Source organism: Seriola aureovittata, chromosome 9 (genome assembly GCF_021018895.1).
Source record: "Seriola aureovittata isolate HTS-2021-v1 ecotype China chromosome 9, ASM2101889v1, whole genome shotgun sequence".
Taxonomy (NCBI): domain Eukaryota; kingdom Metazoa; phylum Chordata; class Actinopteri; order Carangiformes; family Carangidae; genus Seriola; species Seriola aureovittata.
The window spans coordinates 1,497,846-1,525,181 of record NC_079372.1 but is presented as its reverse complement, the minus strand read 5'-3'; the positions used below and the strand labels follow the sequence as shown (position 1 = coordinate 1,525,181).

General features: G+C 40.5%; 2 protein-coding genes across 9 annotated transcripts in view; both read right to left on the bottom strand.

Annotated features, from left to right (window-relative positions):
* The window catches only part of LOC130175422 (voltage-gated potassium channel subunit beta-2-like), a 28,252-nt gene extending 10,560 nt beyond the window's left edge, over positions 1 to 17,692 (bottom strand). The window contains exons 1-5 of one of the 2 annotated variants that reach the window (XM_056385896.1): positions 15,844 to 17,692; positions 9,346 to 9,426; positions 7,642 to 7,982; positions 5,274 to 5,317; positions 789 to 826 (exon numbers count right to left, since the gene is read on the bottom strand). In XM_056385896.1, coding sequence (XP_056241871.1) covers positions 789 to 826; positions 5,274 to 5,317; positions 7,642 to 7,871 — 312 coding nt within the window. In that variant the 5' untranslated portion in view covers positions 7,872 to 7,982; positions 9,346 to 9,426; positions 15,844 to 17,692. The remainder of the gene's footprint in view (positions 1 to 788; positions 827 to 5,273; positions 5,318 to 7,641; positions 7,983 to 9,345; positions 9,427 to 15,843) is intronic. The other variant, XM_056385895.1, reaches the window with a different exon arrangement.
* Positions 17,693 to 17,835: 143 nt separating this feature from the next.
* si:ch211-218o21.4 (actin-associated protein FAM107A) lies at positions 17,836 to 26,327 on the bottom strand. Of its 7 annotated transcripts, none has more exons than XM_056385897.1 (5): positions 26,129 to 26,327; positions 25,022 to 25,344; positions 23,053 to 23,154; positions 20,566 to 20,714; positions 17,836 to 18,576 (listed from the first exon to the last, which is right to left on the bottom strand). In XM_056385897.1, exons 2-5 carry the CDS (start codon positions 25,167 to 25,169, stop codon positions 18,457 to 18,459), a joined length of 519 nt encoding a protein of 172 aa, XP_056241872.1. In that variant the 5' UTR covers positions 25,170 to 25,344; positions 26,129 to 26,327; the 3' UTR covers positions 17,836 to 18,456. The 7 variants fall into 7 exon arrangements, with proteins under 7 accessions (XP_056241872.1, XP_056241873.1, XP_056241874.1 ...); XM_056385898.1 differs by having other exon boundaries at positions 25,022 to 25,341; XM_056385899.1 differs by having other exon boundaries at positions 20,566 to 20,707; positions 23,052 to 23,154; positions 26,129 to 26,318.
* Positions 26,328 to 27,336: the final 1,009 nt, after the last annotated feature.

Here is a 27,336-nt window from a genome sequence, read left to right as displayed (position 1 = left end):
TAGAGTTGTCGGGTAGGTCGCGCTGTTTCTGTCTAGTTGCTGGTTGACTTTTCCCAGCTTCAATCTGGGACTTAATAATAATAAAAAATAACACCTTTCAGACACAAATAACTGTGTTATCCTGTTAAATAGTCTAGTTATCTAGTTAAACAGCTAATGTTACTGGGTGCCGCCGGCCAGGTAAAATAATAATGCTAAATAATTCCAAGCGGCACTTTTTCCAATTTCAACTAAAACAGTTTGCGATGGTCCTTCAGCAGCAGCAGCACCTGACATGTTAATGTAGTTTTTTTTGCTGGCGACACCAGCAGGTGTGCCTGCCTGTCTGCAGTGCTGCTGTATGAAGTTGTGTCAACTGAAGGAGGCGAAGACGGCAGTGCTGGTATCCATACTGTGTATCTAATCCAATACTCATTTTTAGTATCAGTTAGTATCTGAGTATCGATTTTTTTGACAACCCTAATAGATATGTAGATACATACACTTGAGTCTGGCCCAGGTGGTGAGCTCTATTAGCGTGGCTACAATGATTCGTGTAAATGTATCATCAAAGACATATTCAGCAGAAACATCAAACATTATTTCAACATGTTTAAAGTTTCAAGCCAAACCCAAGTCTCATTTCCTGCTTTTTCCAGTTTATTGCATCTTCCGCTTCAGAGGCCAGTTCCTGACAATCAGAGCACTGCTCTGGTCTGTGAAAACACAGATTCACACTTTACTTGTTGAACCTCTTCTCTCATTGAGCCTGGATTAAATGAGAGAGGTGTGTAGGTGTTCTCTCCTACCTCATTCGTTATCTGTCCTCCAAAGGTAACCCACGTGCCTGCACAAAAATAAAAATGATTACAATGTATATGTGTGTGTGTGTGTGTGTGTGTGTGTGTGTGTGTGTTGCTGCAGAAGATCAGGGATCACAGCACACAATAATGATATTTATAGTAACAATAGAAGATTGTAACACATTAAAATCTTATTGAGCTGCAACAAATCTGGGTATTGTTCAGTTTGCAAGCCAACATTTGAGAGTGTGCACAGATCTGTGAGAAGAATGAGTGAAGACAGAATCTGTATTTAACACAAGTTTTGAACTCGCAGGCAGAATTGTGGCACTAACTCTGAGCGAGAAGTTCGGCCTCTTGCTAGTGAATGTTTGAAAATGTTTGTGTTGATGACCTGTGGCATAAAAGGAATCTGTGTTTCTGGCACAATTGAACTTTCCACTTTACGTCCTCCATGTTCCTAGTGCAAACTTTAAAACTGTGTTGGTGGATGTAGTGTAAAATTTAAATGGTAAATGGACTGCGAGCTTTTCTAGTCTTACCAACCACTCTAAGCGCTTTACAATACTTGCTACATTCACCCATTCACACACTTATGGAGCAGCCATCAGGGCTTTCACACATGGACTGGAGGAGCTGGGGATCATGCCAACGACCTTCTGATTAGTGGACAGATGAGCTAGAACCCTTCTGTGTTTGCATCACTTTATTTCGTGTCTGTGTTTGTTTATTATCATTATTCTATTTCTAATGCCAAAGGGATAGAACCTTATTGTTTTTCCTCCTGTTGATTGAACAGAGAGACATATTTTTATTGTAAATGCACAAGATCGGTTGGAAAAGATGGCTGCCATCAACCAAAATATGATAGAAAATGGTGGTTCCTAGTGAATATTGGCCATAACTCATTAACCATTCGTCTGTTTGACCCATAGGGGGCGACACAAACACCAAAAAATACAAATAACATTGTTGTCCTGTTAAATTAACACTGTCTATTAACGTTACAGACGGGCAGGACTGATAGCGTTTGCTGCCTAGCTCCCACATTAACGTTAGTCGTTTTATTATTAGCCTGTGTGCCTGGTGGACAGAATTTCACCAGATTTGGTACACATGCTCTGGGGGCAAGTATTAACCAATATCATAAGTTGGATAGCTTTAATGATGGATAGATATATACTTTATTGTCCCCAGGGAAAAATTTGACTTGGACCTGTCGTTCTGTACTGATTGATGAATATGGGCAAGGCCAATTTATCAATATCTGCCATCTTATGCTGTTGTTAAAATTTGCCATGAGCGGGTGGCACATAAAACATCATTTGTGAAATTTTGGGGGGGTTTCTAAAAATATTAACAATGTTATTTTGCTGTGCATTTTCTACTTTTTTGTATCTCATCAACATGGATGATGCGTGACTTTTAGCCATGCATGAAGGCGATTTATCAATATTTGACTTCAATAAAGATAATGTTGTACTCAAGAGGCGTGGCTCCTTTAAGAATAGCTGTTTGCAAAGGGTTGGAGTGGTGGAGCGAGAGAGAGAGAGCGTAGTAGTTGTATGTGAAGGTGAAGCTGACAGAGTGACGCCAGAAACACACTGCCTGCGTCACGTGACTGTGGCGGCCGACGTCAATGAGCTACCGCAGAGAATCACGCAGTTACTTTTCATTATAAATTAATTCCTGATTTATTTTTAGGGTTGGGTACCGAACCCCGGTATTGAACGGGCCCCGGGCTTCTGCTATCGGTACAGGAGCATTCGCGGGTTTTTTTTTGTTGTTGATTTTAGATAAAAACGTTATTTTGCAAATTTATTTCACCAACTCCGTCAAATATCCGTCTATGTATGACATATTTTTGCTATTCTCACAGAAGAAGAGAGATCTGTCGCGCGCTCTCTCTCTGCCTGCAGGGGGGCGGGGCTGTTGTTCCAGTGCCACACACAACCATACACACACACACACACGCACACACCAGACAGTGCAGCGCACGCACCAACTCAAGCTCGTAGCCTACCTTTAGATAACAATGGCGGAGAGAACCAAACGGTCACGTGTGACAAATATTTTGTTTGTTCAAGTTTTTTTTTTCTTCCTCAAAAAGTATCGATAAGAGTACCGTTTAAGTACCGGATCGATAAGCAGTATCAGAGTACTAGTGCCGTTAAAATCTTATCTATTTATTTTTGAAAATGTCTCCACATGCAGCCAGAATGGTTAAAAAATATGTTTATATTTTTTCATGTCTGTATCATATTCAGATTGCGGTCACGCTGACACGCCAGAGGAGGTGGGAAGCATTAAGGTGGAGGACTGGTTCTGCTTGTGAACAATCATATCACAGTGAAGGAGAAGCTCTGCTGTCGGTATATTCAACTGTTGGCCGTTGGTCTTAGACCTTTCTATGTACCGAGGGAGTTCTCTCACAACGTTACCATTGTTGTTCAAGTCAAGGTTTTGAATTATAGGCTACTGATTATTGGAAACACCCGTAGCTTATACAGGATGTACACTGACAGGCTACAGCCTATGATCACAACCTGAAGTACAATATCAACACCTGTAGATTTCCTCCATCATACAGGATTTACACCACATGATTGCAACAATGCTTTCCTGGGCCAGCAGCAACAATATCAAGACATTATCCTACGTAATGTAACTCATTGGCATATGCAAACACATACTGCCTCACTTCCACCAATCCAGTTCTGTGGGGCTGCCTCTCTTTGTCTGACTGTCTCCTCCTTTCCCCCTATTTTCTCTCATCTCCTCCTCTCTTCTTCTAGTGATAAAAAAGGATACAAACAGCATAAGTCAACCAAAATCTAACCCAATCTCTCATTTTGTGATGTCAGACCTTTTTTTCTTTCTTTAACAAATCAGGCAGAGTACAGGGCAAATATGAAAAAGTTCTATTTCATTGTGGAGAGCACTGTACCTCATAGGAAAAGAGAATCCAGAGCTTTCTAGCTTTTTGATAGTGATAATATCATGTTTCATCCGATGTAAGCTGTAACAATGCACTATGTTGACTGTCCCACAAGGGAAAACAAGACACTTGATCTGTTGTATGTGCAGCACATAAGATATTTATTCAATTGCCCACTCATTAATCTGTGTTGTTTTATATGTATATATGATTTGTATTTTTACAGAACATTATAATTGTAAATAGTCAAATAATATCAAATTAACATTGTAAATATTTGGTGAATAGTTTTATTGTATTTTTGAAATAGTGTAATTTTGATTTTGAATTATTGTTTTATGTTGCGATTATTGTGATGGTTTTATTGATTTAGTTGGCAGTTCACCCACAGCGCCTTTGGTGTTTATCCTCACAAACACTCAAGTATGTCACCCTGGAGTACTCAACTTTATGGGCGTAACACAAACCTAGGAGGCCTACACTGCTTCAGCTCTACCACCACTTGGCAGATCAGATCATAAGCTAGTTTTTCTTCAGTCTTCCTACAAGCCCTGTGTACTGAGGCAGGCTGCAACCACCCGCTCATTCAGGAACTGGACCCTGGAGGCCAGTGAGTCTCTAAAAGACTGTTTTGAGTGGACGGATTGGGATGTAATACCAGCAAGGACTGTAACCTGCTTTCCAAACAACAAACCCTGGATCACCAGTAACATCAAGACCCTCCTCAAGCAGAAAAAGGAGGCTTTCAGGGATGGAGACAGGGAGAAGCTCAGGTGTGTGCAACATGAGCTGAAGAGGAGATTAAAGCAGGAGAAGGAGGACTACAAAAAGAAAGTAGAGAGGAAGCTGCAGCAACAACAACACCAGAGAGGTGTGGAAGGGGATGAGGACCAGGCAACATCAGGTGATGTGGACAAGGCCAATGAGTTCAACCTGTTCAACAACAGGTGTGACACAGCCTCACCTGTTCTCTCTCTCACTGTTTCAGCTGCAGCTTCTCCTACAGCATCTCCTCCACAACCTGACACTGCAGCTGCAATTCCCTCCACACTGGGTCAAGTCTCCTGTCCTTTACAGTGTAGGAGGTGAGGGCAGAGCTCAAGAGGCTACGTCCTGGAAAGGCATCAGGCCCGGATGGTGTGTGTCAAGCACCAGGGATATATGTGCTGGTTTTTTAGAGATAAAGAATTTTATCTTCACTTCCACTTTCACATGTGAGATTTTGAGCAGAACATAGTATACATGGCGTAGGCACTACTTATCTGCCCCACTGCTGGGATTTTTAAAGGCACTATATAGTGCATACATTTCACACATCTGGATATGGACACGTCCTCATGAAGCTTGCAAGACATTAATAGTTAGCAAGTAATTGTTCCATCTGTGAAAGCTGTGTAGGAATTACTGCACACATGACGAGCTAACTTGCAGACTGAATAGCAATTGAATTTGTTTGGTGCTCATTCAGTTTAATCTCCACATTATGTACTTCCATAGATATTCATGGTTTTGCTGTTATTGTTGACGCACTTGTATGTATGTGCCACACTTACCTAATCCTAGACAGGACACCCTCAGCCCTGATTTCCCCAGGTTTCTGCAGACAAAAAAAAGTGAGCTGCACAACAGCTAATTATAAACTGTTTATCATATTAATGATATATATTACTTTAAACATCAGCAGAGGAAGAGCAATGAGAGGGCAATTCATTATTGAATTTCTGCTGTTTGTTTTCACATAGGCTATACCTGGTACATGGCCCTATAGCCTCTACCACTGTGTCCTGCTGAGCAGCACAATGAAGTGTGCTGAAAATAACACACATTTGCCTCCTCCATACTGTGTTATATGCCTGTTTTCACAGCAGTCAATTTGACTTTGTCATAGCGGGAAAGGTCTTAATAATAATATCAATGATGGCTCTGTAGTGGTGGGGGTATGTTGCTTCAGGTGTGAGACAATGTAATCCAATATAAGAAGTTCAGTTGAAGTAAAAGATGAAGCATTCAGAGGCTTGACCTGATGCCAAAACACTGCACGACAGTTCATAACATTCAGAGATATGACTTTACAACTCTGGAACATTAACATGGCAGCAACTTTTATTTTAGTTTAGTTTTACCAATGAATACAGAGAAATAGAGAGAGAGAGAGAAATACACTGTTACATGATAAGAAGTAAAACACCAAGAATGTGTGGTTTTATGTGACTGGCCACTGCAGCCCAATCACCAATCAATGAGATATATGATTGTGGCATTTGTGGTACCCATCATGGGGCAGGCTCAAAAATGATTGACCTACTCCCAACTGCTGACTGAAGTTAACATTTATGATGATTGGACAAACGGTTAATGGGTTAGAGCCAATATTTGCTAAGTCCCACCCTTTGCGAAGATATTTTCACCCAGTTGGCAGAAAGAAAGTTACTACTGCGTGTGGTGAGGTGAAGTCTCTGCTGAAGTTGAGATTAGTGGAGCAACATGGAGACAAAGGTAAATCTAAAGTTGCATCTTTTAAGAGGGAGAGTTGGCAAGAGTCTCAGAGACGCTGCTCAGGCACTGCAGGAAATGTTGTCCAGCAGAAGATCATTGTCTTACTACTTCGGACCTCCTTTGGTATTTTGTTATTCAATAATTACGCAGGTGATTACAATGAGACTAAACAACACGTGTTGTACAATTCACCATGCTCTACTGTCTACATTGGATTATGGAGATATCCTGTCTGCTCATGGTGCTGCCACTACCCTTAAACACTGGACTGTCTACCACTGTGCCACTGGACACATTACATGAGACTGGAGTTATATGAAAAGGTTGGATGGTTGTCGGTGGCATCTAGAAAGAGTCCTCATGCCATCTCGTTATGTAAGCTGACAAAACATTCAACATCCATAGTTGAGTTCAGGACTAATGACCATGACACCAGATCCCAGAAGAAACTGTCCACTCCTCTACCTACCTGTACCTTGACATCATCCCTTCATCTTACCATAGACTTAATAAATTAATCTTTGCTTCTAAACTACCGTGTCTCTGTCTGTGTTAGGGTCCAAACAAAAAAGCCCTTTTGAATTTTTTAAAAGATTATTTTGTTTTAAAATATATATATATATATATATATATATATATATATATGTGTGTGTGTGTGTGTGTGTGTGTGTGTGTGTGTGTGTAGGTGTGTGTCTGTGTGTGTATATATACACTGTTGCTCATAAAGTTGGAATAAAATATTTTTTACCTCTTTCCATGAAATGATTGTGACAATGTGATTTATTTCATTTCACCTGGGTAATTAAGACACATTATGTAATCATTGCACCTGGTCAAAAGTGATTACTGATGCATTTAAATAGGAATAAACAGAGGATTGTGTCTGAAAACAAAATTATTACAACTTTATGGGCGACAGTGTATATATATATATATATATATATATATACTTTTTTTTTGTAATTAGTTTTTTTAAAATTTCAATTTATTTGTTGCCCCACCTGCAGTACCTTTGCGGACCACCAGTGTGAGGTTCCCATTTGTGGGCTGCAGCAGTGGGCTCTACTGCCGTAGCGTATACATGGTCAGCCACAACATTAAAACCAGGTTCCAGGGTGTGGCTGTAAACCTCTTTCTTCTCTCTCTACTTCCTGCTGCTCATCAGTATTTAATTACAATTGTCTATCACAATCAAAACAGGCTATAATTAATACAATGTTATATTTGAATGCAAAACCCCTGCATCAGATAAAGCCTGCTAAAATCAAACATTATATGTGTTGAGGAACAAAGTGCTCACCAAAGTTTCACTGTGAAGAAAATGCCAACTTACTTATGTTGCTACTAGGGGACTCAGAGTGGGTTGTTGTGCATATATATATATATATATATATATAGGCTACTGTATATATGGCCTCAGCTTACCTGTAAATCATACCAGTGGAATAAGACATGCTTTCCCTGAGTGACACATGGTTCATCCTGAGGAAATCCTCCAGGTTTTTGAGCTGAGCAGCTGCACGAACCTCTTTCAGGCGTTGAAACTCTGCTAACTGGCGACTGCGCTGCTGCTTTTCTTCCTGCTCCAGCGCTTGCTCTGACAGGAAACAGCTCAGGCCACTGTGCATACTGTCACTCATGGACGACAGAGACATTATCTTGCCTCCAGGCCCGCCGCTTCCACTGCTGATGCTACTGCTTCGACAAATCCCACCGCTGTCTCGACTTCCAGGTTGCGCCCCTCCACTGCCCCCAGGCTTGGGAATCTAGAAGTGGATGCAAAAACCAAAAGGAACTCTAGTAATTAACTTAATAACTACACCTAAAATGACCATATCAATAGCTAGAGCGGTTGGAGGGACATACATTAAATAGACCAGTAGATACTGTATATTCAAAAACATTTATATCACCAAGAGAGTGAAACACGCAATATGTAATCCAGTTTCTAGATTGGGTTAGATATTATTGTTAGGTTACAGTGCTACTATATACAGGTGTGTGTGTGTGTGTGTGTGTGTGTGTGTGTGTGTGTGTGTAGGAAAACAGACAAAAACAGAATGGCTGATTCAAAAAGGCATCATGGATAGCATGCTGTCTATGTGAAAAGTAAAACAAAGGAAACTATAAGCAAAAGATGGCAGAATCAAAGATGGCATGAGAGTGTGTTTCTTTGTTTAAGGCCAATTCATTGAGGCACCAGGTTTAACCTGCAGTGTGCAACTGTTGCCCCCTTCTGGCAGTGAGAGTAATTACACAAACACTGAGCTAACTGAAGCTGGACCTGAGAGAGTGACTGAGAGAAATGTGTTGTTGGTCCACTCTGATTGGTGTAGTCAGATTTTGAGTAGTCAGAGACACATAAGAGTTACCAGTAAGGCAACATCCATGTCTGCCCTCAGTCTCCCTATTTTCTTTAATAGTAATCCATGTTTGTCTTTGCTATCGATCGCTTTTTTTTTCAGACTGTAATCCTTCCTCTTTCTTTTTCATCTGTAGCATCAGAAACTTTTTGTTGACTCTTCATAGTTTTTTTCCACCATAGACTCCACCATACTCCTAGCTGCTGTAGCCTACTACTTCTCCGTCACTACAGCTGCTCCCCTTAATGTGTGCCAGATCGTGCTGGACACACCTCAGGACGTCCCAGATTGAGACCGTGAAACACAACACTCAGTTTCTCAGCCTATTTGCTTTTTGTGGTTGTAAATACAACTTTTGGCCCTAACTCTATTTTCCCTCCAGTGGAGCAGTGAAGAGAAGAGAATGAGGCAAGGGAGCACGGGGGGGGTGTGTTGACTTGTGACATCATGAGGCCAGGCTACACAGAGTAGCTGGTTGTTGGGTCCGTGGGCAGAGTTCAGGTCTGGGACTCAGACAGCCAGACACTAAACATGCTGAGCTGAGTCAGTCGTCCGGACAAACCTGACACTCTTCACAACCTTTCCATCTACCATGTGCATCATAATCACAGCTGTTTCATGGTTTCTGCATTATTGAAGTACACTAAGTAATTTATAGGTGAGTGACAAGTCGTATGTGAAGGACATATGTGCTTTGTTGTTTGTCTGTGCAGATGAAAAGATGAACACGCACACATGCACATGACATCACAAGATCCATACTCACATACTAGGTGCCTGGGTAGACATCTATGGTATTGTGACATGCATGAGGATAATTCACTGTGGGGAGACACACCACTGTTTGCTGAAGGAAGAATTGAAAGACAAGATAATCTTTTGAGAGTTGAAAGTTTCACAATTGACTTAAGAATCTCTGCTAATTTGTTCTATAAATGCTTCCCATTGTAATCGATGCAGATACACATGGTGAGTGCACAGACACTGTCTTGGGAAGTATTATTTCATGGTTGGGAGGGGAGGAGCCTCAGTAGAGGGGGAGGGGTTATCTGTTTTGTCTTTGTACTGAAGGGAAGGTCGTCCGTCTTTCACATTTTTATTCCCATTTTATTTCTTTTAATTTTCCTCATCCTGCATTTATATTTGTCAGCTCAGCATTTGTAAGTCAGCTCTTGTGTGTTTATACTGAGGACAATCGGCGTTTGGAGATTTGCTAGTTAGAAAAGTCCCAAAGTCAGTTACATGCTGCATCTGAAGATTTAAATAATTCATGAAGTTATCCACAATGCACCAGTTGTGTAATCCAGTTTGTTGTGTGAGGTCTGAGTGTGCACCTCTGGAAATATAAGTGAATATAATTCATACTTTAGGCCTGTTATTACAGGACAAGCTGACAGGATGACAGGATGACAGGATGACAGGATGACAGTACATCTGGAATCGATTGAGATCTGCACTGGGAGATAGCTTTACAGGCTCAGAGTGGGGATGATCAAGAGGTTTAAAAATAACCCATTTAAACTTTTAGTTCCTCTGTTTGGAAGCACAGCACAGGATAGTGCTGTGATGCTAACCAGCGTCACACAGCGAGCATGCTGCACACAGCTTTCTCTGTGTCTTCCACACAAACAGAAAAACAAGTTACCTGGATATAATCCCCAGTTCTATTAGTATTTGCTTATCCCTCTAATGCAGGGTTCCTCAAACAGTTCCAGACCAAGGAACCCTTTCAGACGGTTGTACTAAGCACAGTTATGGTTGACAGGCAGAATCTAATGTCATTTTCCAAGTGCAAACATGCTTAATCTTTATTGCAGTTAGTGTGGAGACGAATGACTCAAAAGCTTCATGGCATCAGAGGTCAGTACAGAACTGACAAGAATACTCCATATCAATCCTGAATCTTTCCAGTGTCTTTTTTGCTGGATATGTCCAATGAAGAATTTCATAGGAAACCTCTTTAATTTTAATTTGTCTCGAATTATCCAAATTTTCAGCCAATTACTTTCTCCATTAATTAGAATCTTCCTGGGGGCAGAGTTACAGTCTGTATACAGTTCCTTATGTTTTTATTGGAGCATATCTCCATGAAATATACCACTGTAAAGAGGATCATTTCTGAACCTCAAAGAAGCTGTAACTTGAATTCAGAGATGAATTCATTATTATTCAGTAACTGTCCTCCAGCAAGTTGTCTAACTATTACAATTCTCAACCCATTTTCCCTAATATAGAGATTTAGTTTTATATAGAATCTTCTCATTATTCCAAATGTAGTAATTAGTTGGGGAGAAATTATGTTTGTAAATGAGTTTCCAGGCCAGCAGCACTTGTTCATGGAAGTCACATAGATTTGCAGCTAACTCACACATTTTATAATCATACTTGAGCAGAAAATTAATATTATCCATCAAATTAAAAACATGTTTAGGGAACGTATTCCTTCGTTCTTCATCAAATTTCAATCAATTATATTTTGCATATTACAGAAGACAGATAGATAGATAGATAGACAGATAGATAGATAGATAGATAGATAGATAGATAGATAGATAGATAGATAGATAGATAGATAGATAGATAGATAGATAGATAGATAGATAGATAGATAGATAGATAGATAGATAGATAGATAGATAGATAGACAGATAGATTAACTCTTTGGTTAATTGGTCAAAAAGAGGGCTGAACACCCCGGTATGTAACTATGTTTTTCATAGGGATAATTTCAAACTCTCTGCCTAAAGTCACTATACCTTGGAACTGACCTTTTTTAATATGTATAGCCATTATTTGTGTGACAAGAGTTCAGTGGACAGCCTTGTCTTGTCCCACGACAGCTGTCGACACAGTCGTACCGTGTTATCTTAACTGAGCTGTTGCGTAACAGCTTTCAAAAAGTGATTTCCAAATCCAAAACATTTAATAGCTTTTATTATAAATTGGTGGCTTATTGTATTTGATGCTTTATAAAAATCAACAAATCGACAAAATCTATCATCCAATATGTCTTCATTGTAGTCAGTCATGTCCAAAATGAATCTTATGTTATTGCAAATGTTTCTTCCTGTCATAAAACCAGATCGCTCTTCATCAGTAATATCATCCAATCCTAATTTTTATGATTTTAAGATTTTTCTAAGATTTTAGCAAAGACCAATGCAATTTTTTATTTTTTTTTCTTTGGTTTAGGGATGAATGTGATAAGACTTTGTCAAGGAGTTGGTGGTAAATCATCAGTCCCTAAAGATTTATTCTCTTTAAGAGAACCAATACATTTTTTCACTTCGATTAGACTAATTTTCTGGTCACAGACTGTTTTAAAGCTGTTTCTCTTCCAGAATAAAGAAGTACTGCATTTTTCACCTTGATCTCGCCACTTCCTCCTTCATCTGACAAAGGCCCCTCTGGCCTTTTACTCATATATTTGTCTTTGTCTTTTTTTGCAAATGTTATAGCTAAATTTCTTATTTCAAATTTCATTAGTTCCCAACATTTTCCAGGGTTGTTCATTAAATGTGCTTGTCTCCCATATTCGTCACTTATTTTTTGGGGATCATTTTTAAATTCTTTATTTTGTAAAAGTGTTTTATTTAGTTTCCAGTACTCTCTGTTAAAGTTCTGTTTAGTCAATCTCATGTTGATTTTTAATGAAACAGCCTTATGATCTGTCAGAGCTGTGGATTCTATTAGCACTCAATCTACTTTATATTCTATGTCTGAGGAGATCAACCACAAGTCTATGTGAGATTGCTGAGATCTGTCACTATTACTCCATGTACACATTCTTTGGTTTAAGTGTTTATGTCTCCAGATATCAGTGAGGGCCATTCATATACATTCAGTTTCCAAATCACTCAGTGCTCTTAATTGCAGGCATAACTGCACAAGTGACAAATACTGGTTGCCTTATCAATGTGCGATATACTTCTATGGTTAAGACAGAACTTAGATATTCCATTTAACTCAGGAGCTTCCATCGACTGCTGGTGTCTCAGTTCACTGTAATTCAACCCACTCTGTTTCTCTTGTAGTTCTCCTTTCAGTCCATTTTAAAACTCCTTCCTGTTTATAAATGCCTTGTCTCCTCGCTTCCTTGCTGCCTCCACCGCTGTCCATAGACGACTGCAGGTGTCTCTGTCTGCTGAAGTCAAATCCTCTCTGAAGTGGAGTCGCTGGTTCTTTATGTAGTTGGTTTTCTTGGATACTTTCCACAGTATGTCTCTGGCTGTTCTGGACTGGAACCTGATAATTACTGGTCACACTGGTTGGTTGGTTTTAACGTCGGCCGTATCGATGACACTCGTTCAGTCAGACACTTTCTTCTGCAACGTGTTTTTTGATGGCGGTAATCCAGTGATTGGTTAGACTTCCTGTTTGAACAGTGTTGTAGAGCTCTGCCTTGTCAGTTTGGTCTGCTCTTTCTTTTATGTTCTGAATAATAGCTGTGACTCTAGTGTCCTGCAGCTCAGAGAGCGTCAGTTCCTTGTATGAGGAAAGTGTTGCCTTTTTTGGTTCCCCTTTATCTTTGTAGTTGTTTGCTTCCCTGGTGTGTTCGGAGACAAAGTACATTCTTCATCGTGTTCAGCTCGACAAGCGTAAGAGTCACTCTCTCTTATGTTCTGTTTTCCTCAATAAACCTACATATCTTCCGCTGACTTTTCCATCACATCAGCTTAAAGTTAGACAACTTTAACTGTTTCTCGTTGTTCTTAATGTGGTGCTAGGGTACAAACAGCAATATGATACTTAACAGGAAAGGTCCTTGTGTTTCTTCTAAGAAGTTTCTCACATTTTTGGCAACAAAGGACGTTCTATCAACAGTTTGTGCAAATTCCCACAACAGTCCACTAGCGTCTCAAATTATGACTGGTCTTGTCGCCATCTTGAGCTGACCCCGATCTCATCATGTGAATGTTTTGGCATCATAAAGGTAACGTGATGTAAGAGCTGTCCCATCCCTCTTTATACCATTCTGAGCCCTTGCAGCCTCTTGCACTCAAACACTCACCAGATGACGTCAGTTAAGTCAGTGAGAGTTCAGGGCTCAGGGTTTAGGGGGGGACATTGGGATTGGGCCTCTCTCTCCTTCCATCTTCCTGTCAGTGGGTATGCTTGTGTTTTTGTTTTCTGGCTACACAATGGAAAGTCCCTGCAAAGATCCATTCAGATTTCACTCCAGGAGGCCTGGGTGAGGGCAGCGAGTGTACCCCAATGAAAAAATTATGACGCGATTTTTTCAGTCAGAGAAATCGTACCTATTGGTTACTGTCTTTGTCAGTCTTTCTAACTTGAAAACAGGCGTCAGCTCTGTCAAATGAAACTACATAAAGGGGGATGGGCACACACATGTATGAGGGTTTGAATGATTTTGAAAGGTTTTTTAGGCATCAAAATGCTTCAGTGTGTTTTCTGTTGGTTCAGATTAAAGGGTTTCAGTCCATTTTTCCACTTTTCCTTTTAAAGAGGTGAAAAAATAAACTACAGAGTCCACAGCTCCCATATTAGGCCCAGAGGACTGAATCTTCACACATTTTGACAAGATGTAGAAGGAATATGATGATTTTCATGTTCTTGTATTAGGTATATCCTAGTTATCCTACTTTTATCAAATATGACTTTTTCAAGCGAGGACAAAAAAAAAATACCATGTACGAGCTGATGTAGTTTAGGTTGGGATTTTGTCACATACAAAACAAGCAAATTTCAGAAACTAGAAGATGTTACCTTTCAAATGATGTCTTATAAATGCATTTTGGCCTTACTGTTAAACTTTTTAATATAAATATACAAATGTAGGCAAATTTCATTTAAAACAAACAGGTGTATGTTAGAGGTTTTACCTTATTGTAACAGGGATATATGCATAGCGCTCCATTGTTTGTGGTTTTACTTATTTTTTACTTTTTATCCGTTTATATCACACACTAACAAGGAGAGGTTCGAGTTTCTCAAATGTCCTACTGAATCAAAGTAACCAAAGGTGTCAGGGCACTGACCATCTCACTGCAGTCAACTATAGACAAAAAATATAAAGAGCAACATGACTGACATTACTGTCGCTGAGCAGCGGCCCTTACAGGCCGGTTGTATTAGAGGTTTTTAGGTCCTGAATTACAACATCTAAAATCACTTTAGAGTCCTGGCTGAGTAATAATTTAGTTAAAGGTTATCTAACTGACTCACCAAAGAGGGAGTGCACACATGGACATGCAAGAGAGGGGGAGCATGCATATGGAGAGAAATACAATACTGTATGTTCCAAAGGTCTATCACTGAAGTGTATGAACTAACTTACAGACTAGAGTCACACACTCCCAGCTGTTTCATAAGAACAGGTCTAATGGACCGAGCTGAATGCACATCATTAGATCAGCATACACACTTGTCTCCTCTTGGTCGTAACCTCGCTGCCCTAAATTATTATAAGTGATGAACTGGTCATGGGTGGCATCTCTCACTCATTGACAGGACTTAAGTTCAGTTGCTATAGCTGCTCAGGCAGACAGTATGCTGGAGTAAAACATTCTAAAATGGCTGCAAATGCTGTTATAATAATCAAAACCATCAGTATATTTAATATGTCATTATCTATAGACTGACTGTTTCTCTCAGCACCTCAACTCTCCTGCTGTTGGATGAGGTAAGAAAAATTCTGCCTTCACTTTTCCTGTGAGGTTTATGTATCATGGAGTAATGTATGGAGTGTTGGGGTTATAGACACAGCCAATACTACCAGTATATATTATGATCCCCTACATACGAATCAAGAACATCTCTCGCAAGAACACAAGCCTAAGAGAGGTGATATTTATTGCAAAGATCCACTGCAATAAATGCTCACAAACCCGCAGATTATAAATACAGCTGTATAATACCCTTTATGATGTCCTCAACCATCCAAAGAAATCCAGTGTACAATCGCTGCTCTCTCCATTTTCCTAGCCTGCTAAATCCACAGCCAATCAATAATTGAAGAGTCTCTTCCTGCATCCTGATGACAATGATGGAACACATCATCCAGCTACTTTCACTGAGACTGAACAGAAGAACAGTGGTGTCTCAAGAAACAGAATAAGGGGAGAAAAAAACATTAGTGAACCACGTGTCAAATTATCTTGACAGCCACAACCTTCGCCATTTCACTATGGAATGTGTGTTCCCTTATAATTACTCCAGACATGGGTAGTATATCCATGCAACATTAATCTGTCCGTCCCATCATCTGTCCATCCATTCATCCTAACCACTAGGAGCTACTCACCCGACTGGTTGGCGTTCGGCCGATGTAGGGGTTCTGGACTACACTGCTCATGGTAGAGCTCGGTGATGGCTGGATGAAGCAGTGTGTCTTTTACTCAGTCTAATGCCAAACAGAGCTGGCTCTGGATTGCTTTAAAAGTAGTTGGTGAAGGAGTTAATATGGCTTTCCTCTCCCTCCTACTCGGTCACACGGCACACAAAGAGCCCTATGAGCAACCCTGTCTGCACTGCAGAGGACAGAAAATAATCTCACAAGTAAATTATTTATCTTGGCACTAAAACTAGCATCTGCACTAAAAGCTTGTGATTGTAACAGCAGAGAGCAAGCTACAACTCTGTCATCCTGCTTGCTCCAACAGGGATGGGTTTTTTTCAGACACTCTCTGTGTATTTATTAAAGGGACTACTATTACTACTATTACTACTGCTGGGGTACAAAGTGCCATATGTGTAGATTTGTATACATGGTGGGGACATATGTCCCAACGCTTTCGAGATGTGGATCAACAAACCAATATTAACAATCTCAAATAACCATGCATTTTCAACACCTCGCAGAGTTAGCTGTTGTTTGTGTTTTGTGTTTTGATGACGAGATATGAGTGATGATGATTTGATGACGTGTACTGCAGAATAAGGACTTTAAGCAGCGACAGTTGAATGATGATGCAATGATGTAGATTCTATGTCGAAACTTCCAACGATACCAGCTGACAGGAGCAAGACTAGTTTGTACCCTGTGACACATAAAAGAGTTAGTGGGTAATTATACGTTGTTGTCATATTTGACACAGTCATGTTGTTTATTTTCAATTATACCGTCAGTAGAGGATTGTGAGTGTATTTGTTTAAGATAATTTGACAGATTTTTCCAGTTTATTCATAGACATGTCAGCACAAACTGTTGTTAACCTGCCATTGTCTGTGTATTGATGAAACCATGTCCGTGGTGCTGAAGGAACAGATGGATTTAGACAAACTCTCTCAGGTCATTTTAAGAGGCATATTGTAGCAATGTTCAGAACTCCCTCGCTTTCCTGAAGTAGTAAAGCAGCCATTGTTAGAGTTAATCACTTAGTGATCTTTGATTTCCATCACAACGAGAACTCATTGGAATGTATATGGGCGCCGTACTTTAACCGTCACTGCTTAAAGTCCCTGTTGTCAACTGGCTGCACCACTGCAGGTTGCATGTGTGGGAACATCATGGAAATAAAAGTCACATCTATCATTACGGATATAGCTAACATCAGTCAGTAGATACAATTAGGTTATCCACTCTCACTGACTTCAGTGCAGTACTTTTATAAACCTGTAAACATATAAGAAATCATTGTGCTGATGATCACTATCTCAGGGCATGGAATAGGGTGAACTATTTTGATGCCATTTGATGCCTCTAGATAGAACATACTTTGTCCCCTTGTGGAAACTTTCCTTGAGCTTAGCATCACTGGATCACAGACCATTAAAGGTCCCATATACTGTAAAGGTAGATGTGTTCTTGGTCTAGGTTCTATATTTATACTGTGAAAGTATTGCAGCGAAAGGCACACAGTCTGTATTCAGAGACAGCCCTAAAAGCAGCCGTCAGGACCTTAGACTCTAAATAAAGATGGACGTAGCCTCCGTGGCATCACCCACAGGTTTTTGAAGAGCAGTTTTGAAGCTCGAGCTGCTCTGCTGTTGCCACCTTGTGCCTAACTCTGCCGAACTCCCGGCTAATCAAAAAATGGGCAAAGACGAGGGGGCGCACGTGGAGCCGACACTTTGGTTTGTGGCAAGCATACGCCCCCCCCACCTGTCACTCAAACAGCCAGCCTCAGGCAGCCATTCAAAGAACTGCAGGGTTTGGTAATTCAGTGTTGGCTACATTTTTCTGCCTCAGAGGTTGCTGCTTGGTCAAGACTGTATATATTTGTATTGTTTTTAAATATTTTACAGGAAATTATCTTTAAAAATATAACATTTTTTAAATTAAGGCATGTCACTGTGATAAGCCAAGGAACTTTTATGTTGTAGACGTAAACTTGAAACCAAAAGATTACATCCATGGCAAAAACTGGAGTATCAAAATGGATAGCTGGAGAGCCACCTGTGATACTGTGGGTATAAGTTTTGCCTTTAGCTGCAGATAAACACAAAGCATGAACTGATATAATACTTTCAAAGTATTATCACAACAGTATGTCCACCAAATTCAAGGTACTGTCAGTTTTTTACAATGTCCCACTCTGGCATTTGAATAGTTAATATCAGTAGTTCAATAAATAGTAAATGATAAACCAATCTTTGACATAGTTTCACAATCATGACATTAACAAGTCAAAGAATATCAGGTATTCACAACATACTATTGATAGAACAACTACTATATCAAGCAAAATTACTTACAAATATTTGACTTACACAAAGCAGCAGATGTCATTTCTTTATATAGCTATGAAAGCAGACTGTATCCATAAGTATTTATGTATCTATATCTTAAAAGCCAGTATTAAATACATTTGTACTTATTGTTTTTAAGCTTGTTGTTGTTCTTGCATGTTTGGGGCAGTAGATGTTGACTTTGATGAGAACAAGGTTCATGGTGGATGCATTCTTCTACAGCCTTTCAGAAATGCGCAGTCTTGTTCTGGATCACTGAGTGGATCTTTCTGAGGTTCTGTCGGACTCTAACAAACTCCATCAACTGGGCTTCCTCTTGTAGCTTCTCCTCTTGTTCCTTCTCCCTCTGACAAGAGAAAAAGAGAAGCATAGACACTACATAGTCATTTATAGATGGCAAAGATCTTCAAGGCAAGGGTGAAGCGTATAATGTGCACAGATGGATTGCTCTCTCTCTCTCTCTCTCTACATCTATATATCTATATTTATATATATACATATAATTATTACTATTATTATCATTGCTTAATGGTCCCTCTAACTCTTTGTCTCTCTCTCTCTCTCTCCTCTCCTGCCTCTTAAAAGGAAGAGCCAGGAGCTGCTCACGGTGGGAACTGTTAGGTCTCTGTAATCGATATTATAAAGAGTACGGTCTAGACGTGCTCTATTTGAAAAGTGCCTTACAATAACTGTTGTGATTTGGCGCTATATAAATAAAAATACTCTACTTGATGATAATGGTAGTTATATCTCACATCTTAGATGGACACAATAGTGAGTCAGATGACAAGGGCCATTTTCATGGCGGGGCAAGGATGGCACCATCCTACAGCTAAGAATGGTTCGCCGTCAAGTCACATCCTGACAATTTATTTAATCTTTATTTAAGCAGGCAGTATCATTGAAACATTTTTTCCAAGAGAGACATGAGAACAAGAAGCAGTCAAAAGAGACAGTCAACAACAAAGACTACTGAACTACATAATACAAGAAATTAAGATACAAAGAACTTACAGTGGTCATAAAATCTATCAAATAATAAAGATTTAAAATCTCCAAGAGAAATGTATAGTTTTAGGGCAGTTTGCAGTTTGTTCCATTTAAATGGTGCATAGTACCTGACACCAGATCTCCCAATATTAGTGCGGACATGAGGGATATGGAGGGTTAGGTAGTTACTGGATCGTAGTGTGTGGATACTGGATTTAAATGAGAGAAGAGATGTGAGGTAGTTTGAAAGCTTTAACAGAAGAGCTTTATAAATGAATAATGTGAGATGACTGTTTCTTCTTGACTGTAGGGAAGTCCTGCCCACGATGAGATTCAGAGAACGATGAGTACAGTATTCGTCATTTCTGATAAAGCGTAATGCACTGTGATACATAAGGGTTTAAAAGCAGTGTGGATGGGGCAGCATGACAATACAGAATGTCACCATAGTCAAAGACAGGCATGAAGGTTGACTGCACAATAGTTGTACAGCTGGAGGAAGACAGACATCTTTGAAAGGTGCACCGTATAAGATCTGGCCAGAATTTTAGTTTAAAATGTTCATAAAATGAATTTACACTACAAACAGTATGTGAAGGAGCCACAGTGGATGATGTCATGACCAAAACCTTCATCTATTGTATTTCAGAGATATCTACTGAAATGAGCATGCTAACCAACTAGCTGCGTCCCGGACCGTGTTGTAATACCACTTTATGACACTAGATGCTGTGCGAGTCAGTGTAGCATCTAGTCTGCCCTCGGTCCCACGAAGAAGAAGAGCTTCCTCCAGAGCTTGATGTTATGCTACAGCTCCCGACCAAAGAAGAAATCTTTGTATGTCAGTGACCTTTTAAGCACAGAACAAGATGACAGCTGTCTGTGCCAACCTGAACACAACGTGTAATGGATGAAAAATGTCTTCTCTGACTTTAGTTTTACCAGAACTGTACAACACCACCCTAAAAATCATTCTTATATAGCATGGTGGAATTTCAAGTCAGGCAGAACTACCACATTTGTGGACAGGGAAACAGTAAACAATGAAACTCTTCTGCTCCCACCTAATGGTGAAGTAAACCTTTGCTAAAATAGGATCTCAAGCTGCCTTGCTCGGAACATAGCTCATACTGCTGATTGTGTGTAGAGAGCCAAACTGTAATATATCAAGTAACATTTTATCTACAGTTGCCCCATGGCCTTGGACCCTCACAGCTGTCTGCAGCTTATTCATGTTTTCCTTGATCTCTTAAGGCAGTTCGGTCCATTTGAATTAAAAGATTCAATGAAGGGCTTTCTTCTTCCATTGTTGATAACCGTATAACCTTTAAACAGAATCTATTACCTCAAGTTGTTTCTGCTGACGTCTCAAGAGCACATCTTCCAGAGGAGTCCTGCTCTGTCCCACCTCCTTCTGGTCATTCTGCACCCTCTTCCTCCTCTCCAGTACCTGCTGAAGCTCTGATCTGCTGCTCAGAGCCAGACCCCTTAGCCCATAGAGGAAGAGACAGCTGTAGTTAGACATGGTGTATTACACGTATTACATGACAGTATTACACCGCTTTCTGAGTCACTCAGCTGACCTGTGGCTGCTGCGTAATACAGTGCACTCCATAGGTGAGCTTGTACGTAGGAGTACGGTAGTTCAGAGGTTGGAAAATGTAGTACCAAAGGAAAGTACTGTTTTCACAGGAATATAAACTGCAGAAAATATTCTACATGAAGCGGATATTGGATTGTTTCGGTGGACGTTTTTAAAAGTGTCTAAAACACGTTTTTTCTGTTGCACAGCAACACATAGCTCTGCCACTCTGCCAGGTGCTGCTGGTCAGCTTTCCTAACTGAGGGCACATGAACAGAATCTACTGCAGGTAGTGTACTGACTATTCATGAGTACCTCACATAACCCCACGTCCAAAAACCCCAACTATCCCTTCAACATAGTGGCTCTTCAAGATGGTGTTTTAGCTTCTCTGATGCTGTGCTCAGTTCTTTTTTTTCCAATTTTCTTTAAATTTGAATGTTCAAACTGTCATTTTATTTAACTAAATAATTTACCCATACATCATGTTCATTGTGTTTTTGATATAGATTTCTGTTTCGAAGGTGTTTTGTTTTGATTTTGCTGTAACCAAACAACTGGTCTCACTACTTCCATTCTTGTGTAAGTTTATTGAAAGGACGGGTTTCAAGCAGGTCTCAGAATTCCTCTCATGGAATGACCTCCTTGAACCAAATCTGTTGGGCTTCAAAAATGTCCACTCCACTAAAATGGATCCGTTGTCTGTGACAGAAACCCTGCAGCAAGAGCTGCAGCTCAGTCCTTGGTTCTTATCTTGCTGGACACATCAGCAGCCTTTGATACAGTGAACTGCCAAATCCTGATGTCTGGGCATCTCAGGCAAGGAACTTTCTTGGTTTGATTCCTATCTCACTGTGCTTCAGTGTGTCATGGTAAGGACACGTCCTTATCCCATCCCCTCCTCACAGGAGTGCCCCAAGGATCGGTACTGGGGCACCTCCATCGCAGCCAATCAGTCTCTCCACTACCTTGGCAATATCAAAATCTCCTCTTCATCTCTTCCCCTAACCAAGGTCACGAGAAACCTATGTGTCATGTTTGATGACCCGCTCTCCTTCTCTGACCATGTTTCATCCTTCTCCCAGTTGTGTCTTTTTGCTCCATGCAACATCAGACAAATCAGGTCTTACCTGAATCACTACTCCACTCAGCTCTTGGTCCAGGCCATCTCTCACCTCAACTACTGCAATGCTTTTCTGGCAGGCCTCCTTTCACTCACAGTGAAAGCCTTGCAGATGGTCCAGAATGCAGCTGCCTGTCTGGTTTTGATCAGCCCAAAAGGGCATATGTCACTCCACTACTCATCGACCTCCACTGGCTACCACTGGTCGCCTGAATTAAATTCACTAAGTCACTAATGCTGCCTTCAGAGTGACTTCTGGGTCTGTACCATCTATTTCAGTTCAGTCATTCAGCCTTATGCTAGTTTTCAGCCACTGTATTCCTCCAATGAATGTCGTCTGGCATCACCATCCCTGCACACAAGACAGTCTCAGTCCAGACTGTTCTGGTCTGTGGTTCTCTGATGGTGGAACAAGCTACCAAAGTCTATCAGAGCAGGACGTCCCTCGCTATCTTCAAGAACCTGTTGAAGACTCCTCTCTTCAGAGAGCACCTCCTCTCCTAACACCTCTGACACACTAACATGTCAAACACGTAGTATGAACATTCAGCTCACTCTCTTTGCGACTGCTGCCCCCCAAGTGCAAGTAATATAGGAATATTATAAACTTAAGATGTTAAAGTAGAGTAATGTGTTTTGTTGAAAATTCTTTCTAGTATGAATTTTGTAATCTGTGAGGTCAGATCAACAGACACAACACACAGATCCAGTGCTTTCACTGGTACTGTGTTTGTTATCAGGACAAGCCAGTGCTGGAGCCAGGTCTGTCCTCCTATTAGGATATCACTTTACACTGCTTCAGGTTCCCATGGCCTGAAGGGCTGCAGCAGCATGGAGAGAAGGTGTATGATTGCAACTTTGTGAAAGAAAGAGACTCTCATGTATTCTTAATGAGACCTGCTTTAGAGAAGAATGAGAGGAGAGAGGCCTTCGATGCATTTTGATGATGGACACAAAAGCAAATAAATTCCTACAAAAAGCTGAGTTAAGGTAGGTTAATGGCCCTTTGTTCATGTCCTCATCTTACAAAGGAATAAGGTTTGTTTGTAATGAAACCACATGAGAGGGTATCCATTCATAATTTAGAAAGGATGAGACCATATTGTTGCTCCTGTATGGTACCTACCTCTTGTGGGCCAGTAGCAGCTCCTTGTGAAGCTCATTGTGAGTCCTTAAAGTCTTGATGGGGTTTGAATGACCTGAAGAGGCTTCAGTGTGGACTCCGTTATCTGACAGAGAAATCACATCAGAACATCATCAGAACAGCACTGAGTACTGAAGAGGTTCAACAGCATTTCATCGAATCTGAATCCAGCTCCGAATCCACCTATGAAATCTAAATTCCTTATTGAATTTTTTTAATTAGGTTTTGGTGGAGAATGACGACCTCTGTTTTTATTTCACTCAGCACTGTAACAAAACAAATTTCAACCATGAGGTGACACAAAAGATTTAACTTAATATGTTTAAGAAATGAGCTTCTTCTAAACACATCAATAACACAGTTGGTCATCATAATTGTAATTAATTACCAGAGAAGCACAACACTGACACTAACATACACTATGTTAATAAGTATCAACCCATGCACGTTCTGCTGAACTGACGGCTTGTAGGGCTTTCACCATACAGTACTGTTGATCTCTGCTCTGTGACCTTCATTAACCCCGTGCTCATTCTATGGGCTGTGCTGCAGCTGCACAGTAAAAATAATATGCATTCTACTGTCTCCTTCAGTGAATATCAATTAAATAAACTGCTTATGTTCTGCACAAAAAACTTAACATTAGCTGAAGATAAAACTGTCGCACTGCTGCAGCTCACAGAATCTGAGCTTTTCCTTCTCAACTTCTCAAAAATGCCACAAGGTCTGACTTTAACATGAAGGATGGGAGATATTTAAACAGAGGACTTGTCTTCCTCACACAAATGTTAAGCTGTGCATTTGTTTTGTTGACTTTGGAACAGTCAATCTGCAGTGTACGCTGTTGATAAAAGCATCGCTGACTTATCACACATTTGTCTATACTGACTGAGCACTTTATTAGGAACACCTGTCCCCCTGCTTATTCATGCAGTTATCCAATCAGCCAATCATGTGGAAGCAGTGAATAAAACTCTGCAGATCCAGGTGAGGAGCTTCAGGTAACGTTCACATCAAACGACAGAATGAGGAGAAATGTGACTCTGTGACTTTGGCTGTGACATGATTGTTGGTGTCAGACGCTGGTTTGAGTGTTTCTCAAACTGCTGATCTCCTGACGTATATGAACCACACTACGACAACAGAAGACCACGTCAGGTTCCACTTCCTGTCACCAAGACCAGAAACCTGAAGCTGCAGCAGACACAGACCCACCAACACTGGACAGTTGAAGGCAGCAGATGGTAGGGTCAGAGTCTGAATGCATGGAGCCAAACTGTCCAGGCTGGTGGTGGAGTCATGATGGTGTGGGGAATGTTTTCTTCTTAATAACAATCAATCATGGTCTGAATGTCACAGTCTATATGGGTACTGTTGCTGACCATGTTCATCCTTTCGAGGCCACAGTTCACCAACTTCTAATGGCTCCTTCCAGCAGGATAATGCTCCATGTCTCAAACTGGTTTCATCAACATGACAGTGAATTCAGTGAACTGCGGATGACATGAAGAACTTAGGAACTACCCACTGTTAGTGTGTTGTTCCTAATAAAGTGCTCACTGGCCCGTAGTGTCAGAGATGGAGGAAACAAAGACTAACAGAGTGTAAATGAAAGATTCAACACAGAATTCATCGGCTGCAGAGCTACATGAATCCAGTTATTTCACTAAGTGGGAAGCAGCTATCGTAACCATCCCCAACCCCTGAACAGGTGCTGTGGATCAGTGTGACCTGGCTGTGCAGCAGGGAGAAGTTAAGAGACTGTGTGAGGCTGCTCATGAATATGGTACAATCAGTCAGACAAATTCTGAACAAGATGCTACTGACATTTATGAACTGCTAAGATCTTAAAACAACAAAAAGAGTCTTGAGTAATAGTGTCACTTTCCTAACTGAATGCTGAGTAACATAATGACATGAGGAGGGTAATGAGTGATTCGTAATTGGCTTACCCACGTTGTCACGTCCATCACAGATATCTGTGTTGTACAAGTTGAACTGACCTTTTCTGTGATTGTTGCTCTGCGGATGAGTGTTGTTCAGCTGGATGTCCTTATGTGTGTGAGTATTGTTGTTGGGTAATGAACCACTGATGGACATGATGGTTTAGAGTTGAGGTGATTCAGTTGGACGGGGGGTGGGATGGTGTGGAAGCGGTGGGTGACAGAAGGAAGCAGCGGCAGTCGTAGTTCTCAGAGCATGAAAACACTTGATAGATGGCGCCACCTGAGGACCTAACATGGAGCCCCAGCTGTTTCTGCATGCTGGGCAGCTGCTGGGGGGGGGGGGGGGGGGGGGGTCATGGATAATAGAAACAAAATAAAGTGCTACTTTCACATGGGAATCGTGTCATATTCATCCATCCACTACAACCTCCTCCTGACGTGGACTTTGTCTCTCTTTATACTACATCACCGCACTTTTCCCTTTGCTCCTGTCATCATTACTATGACCACTAGATATCGCCTAGCAACAAAACCTAACTATGGGTCATAATAACCTGCTGCACAGAGACCTTTTTTATATGAGGACAGTCTCTGTAAAATGTATATTTGTCATGTCAGTGAGCAGGTGCACATGCACATGACTGTTCACAGAGCAGATAAACACACTGTGACAGAAACTCCGTGTCAAAATGACCATCGAGCTCAATGAACAAGAACAGAGGAGCGAGGACGGAGAAAAGACCTGGGGTCAGGTTACACATCTAGAAAATGTAGAAACTGATGAAAGACCGGCTGCATAACAAGTATTAAACTATTAAAAAGCAAAACACAGTTGTGTCGCCTACACACACTAGTAATTGTATGAATTTCCAAACGGCCCTGCAGTTGCTCTCATATTGTTTTTCATAATATTAATCACTGATGTGGGGAAAGAATTACAATATTTACAAAAATGACAAACTCAAAAAATGCATATGCTGCATGCTTCAATAATATCCTGATCATCGTGTGATCGTGTGTTTACAGAGCCTGTGGAAATGTAAAGAGGTCACTCCACTACACGTCAAATAACACAGCAGAATCTACAGGAGAATAATGACAGTTCAGTCCTACCTGTGTCGCCCTGGTCCTTCATGAGAGGCTGTTGTCAGAGAACTTTAGCCATCGCGTGGAGCCGACACACACTGATACTACAGAGTAGTGTTACCTGAGAGCCTTCAGTGTGGCACCCACTCACTGTCTCCCTGTGGAAGACACAACAATGCTACGCTAACAACCGAGCTTTTACCTGTTTTCTATGTCTTATACAACTTTTATGATGTCATCGGTCAACTCTGCAAACACACTGTGCACTGCTGCTGCGTGCATTACCACATAGTCTCATTTACTATTATCAAATGTATTATTTATGCACAACCAGTTCACCTCATGTAATTTAGTTTACAAATAAATAAGTATATGTCTGCACTTATTTCTATCTGCATATTTTATTATTGATAACTCAGTTCTTTCCTATGTTTTTTTGTTGGTGATAATGCTGTATTGATGTTGATGGACAGGACACTTTTCACATAGAACAGAACCAGACTCATGGTGGACGGCCATTTTTATTTCTGAGATGATTTAATGAGATTTAGCCTCACATGTCTGAAAATGAGCTGATTGTTTAGTTTGGAGACAGACTCATGATAGATGAGAAAGAAACTTGTATATAAATAGTAAGTATCTGAATGCTGATGGTCTATAATCTAAACACACACTTCATTAACAGAATTCTGTAGTTTGTTTATTTGTATTTTGACCATTTGAATGCCTGAAACAAACATTCTGATGTAAAATGAATGTCCTGTGCTCTACAACACGTCTAACAGGTCAGCTGTCACGCACAGTCCATGTTCTCACTAAATTAGCCGCCTGATGAATACTGAGCTCCATCACAGTTTCCTCTGAAATGCAGTTGATCACTACTGTTTGTAGCAAGGACGTAGGTTTGCAAATAGACAATAGGGACATGTCCCTACCAATATTTAAATGAACTCGTTCATACCACATTTGCTGTGGTCTCTGTCTCTCTCTCTCTCTCTCTCTCTCTCGCTCTTCTTAGCCTTACAGCAGATCTCACACATGGTGGATCAGTGTAATTCCCTCATTAACTTGTTACAGCTGCCTCTTAATGCTTAAAGCACAAGTTTAGTTTCCACACACATCTGCACATGCATTTAGGGTAAACTGGGGTAAGATGCCACCTTCTATTTTCTTTTGAAATATATATATTTTGAATACAAATATAATATGTACACAAGAAGTACGCTTAAGTTAAC

Bases quoted from the DNA above. Each gene is read 5' to 3' on its own strand.
- si:ch211-218o21.4 (XM_056385897.1), bottom strand. From the start codon at position 25,169: ATGTCCATCAGTGGTTCATTACCCAACAACAATACTCACACACATAAG. The intron at 23,155-25,021 runs GTAAGCCAATTA...TTTCTCTGTCAG, and splicing joins TGATGGACGTGACAACGTGG to ATAACGGAGTCCACACTGAA. The intron at 20,715-23,052 runs GGTAGGTACCAT...TCTTCCTCTATG, and splicing joins GCTGCTACTGGCCCACAAGA to GGCTAAGGGGTCTGGCTCTG.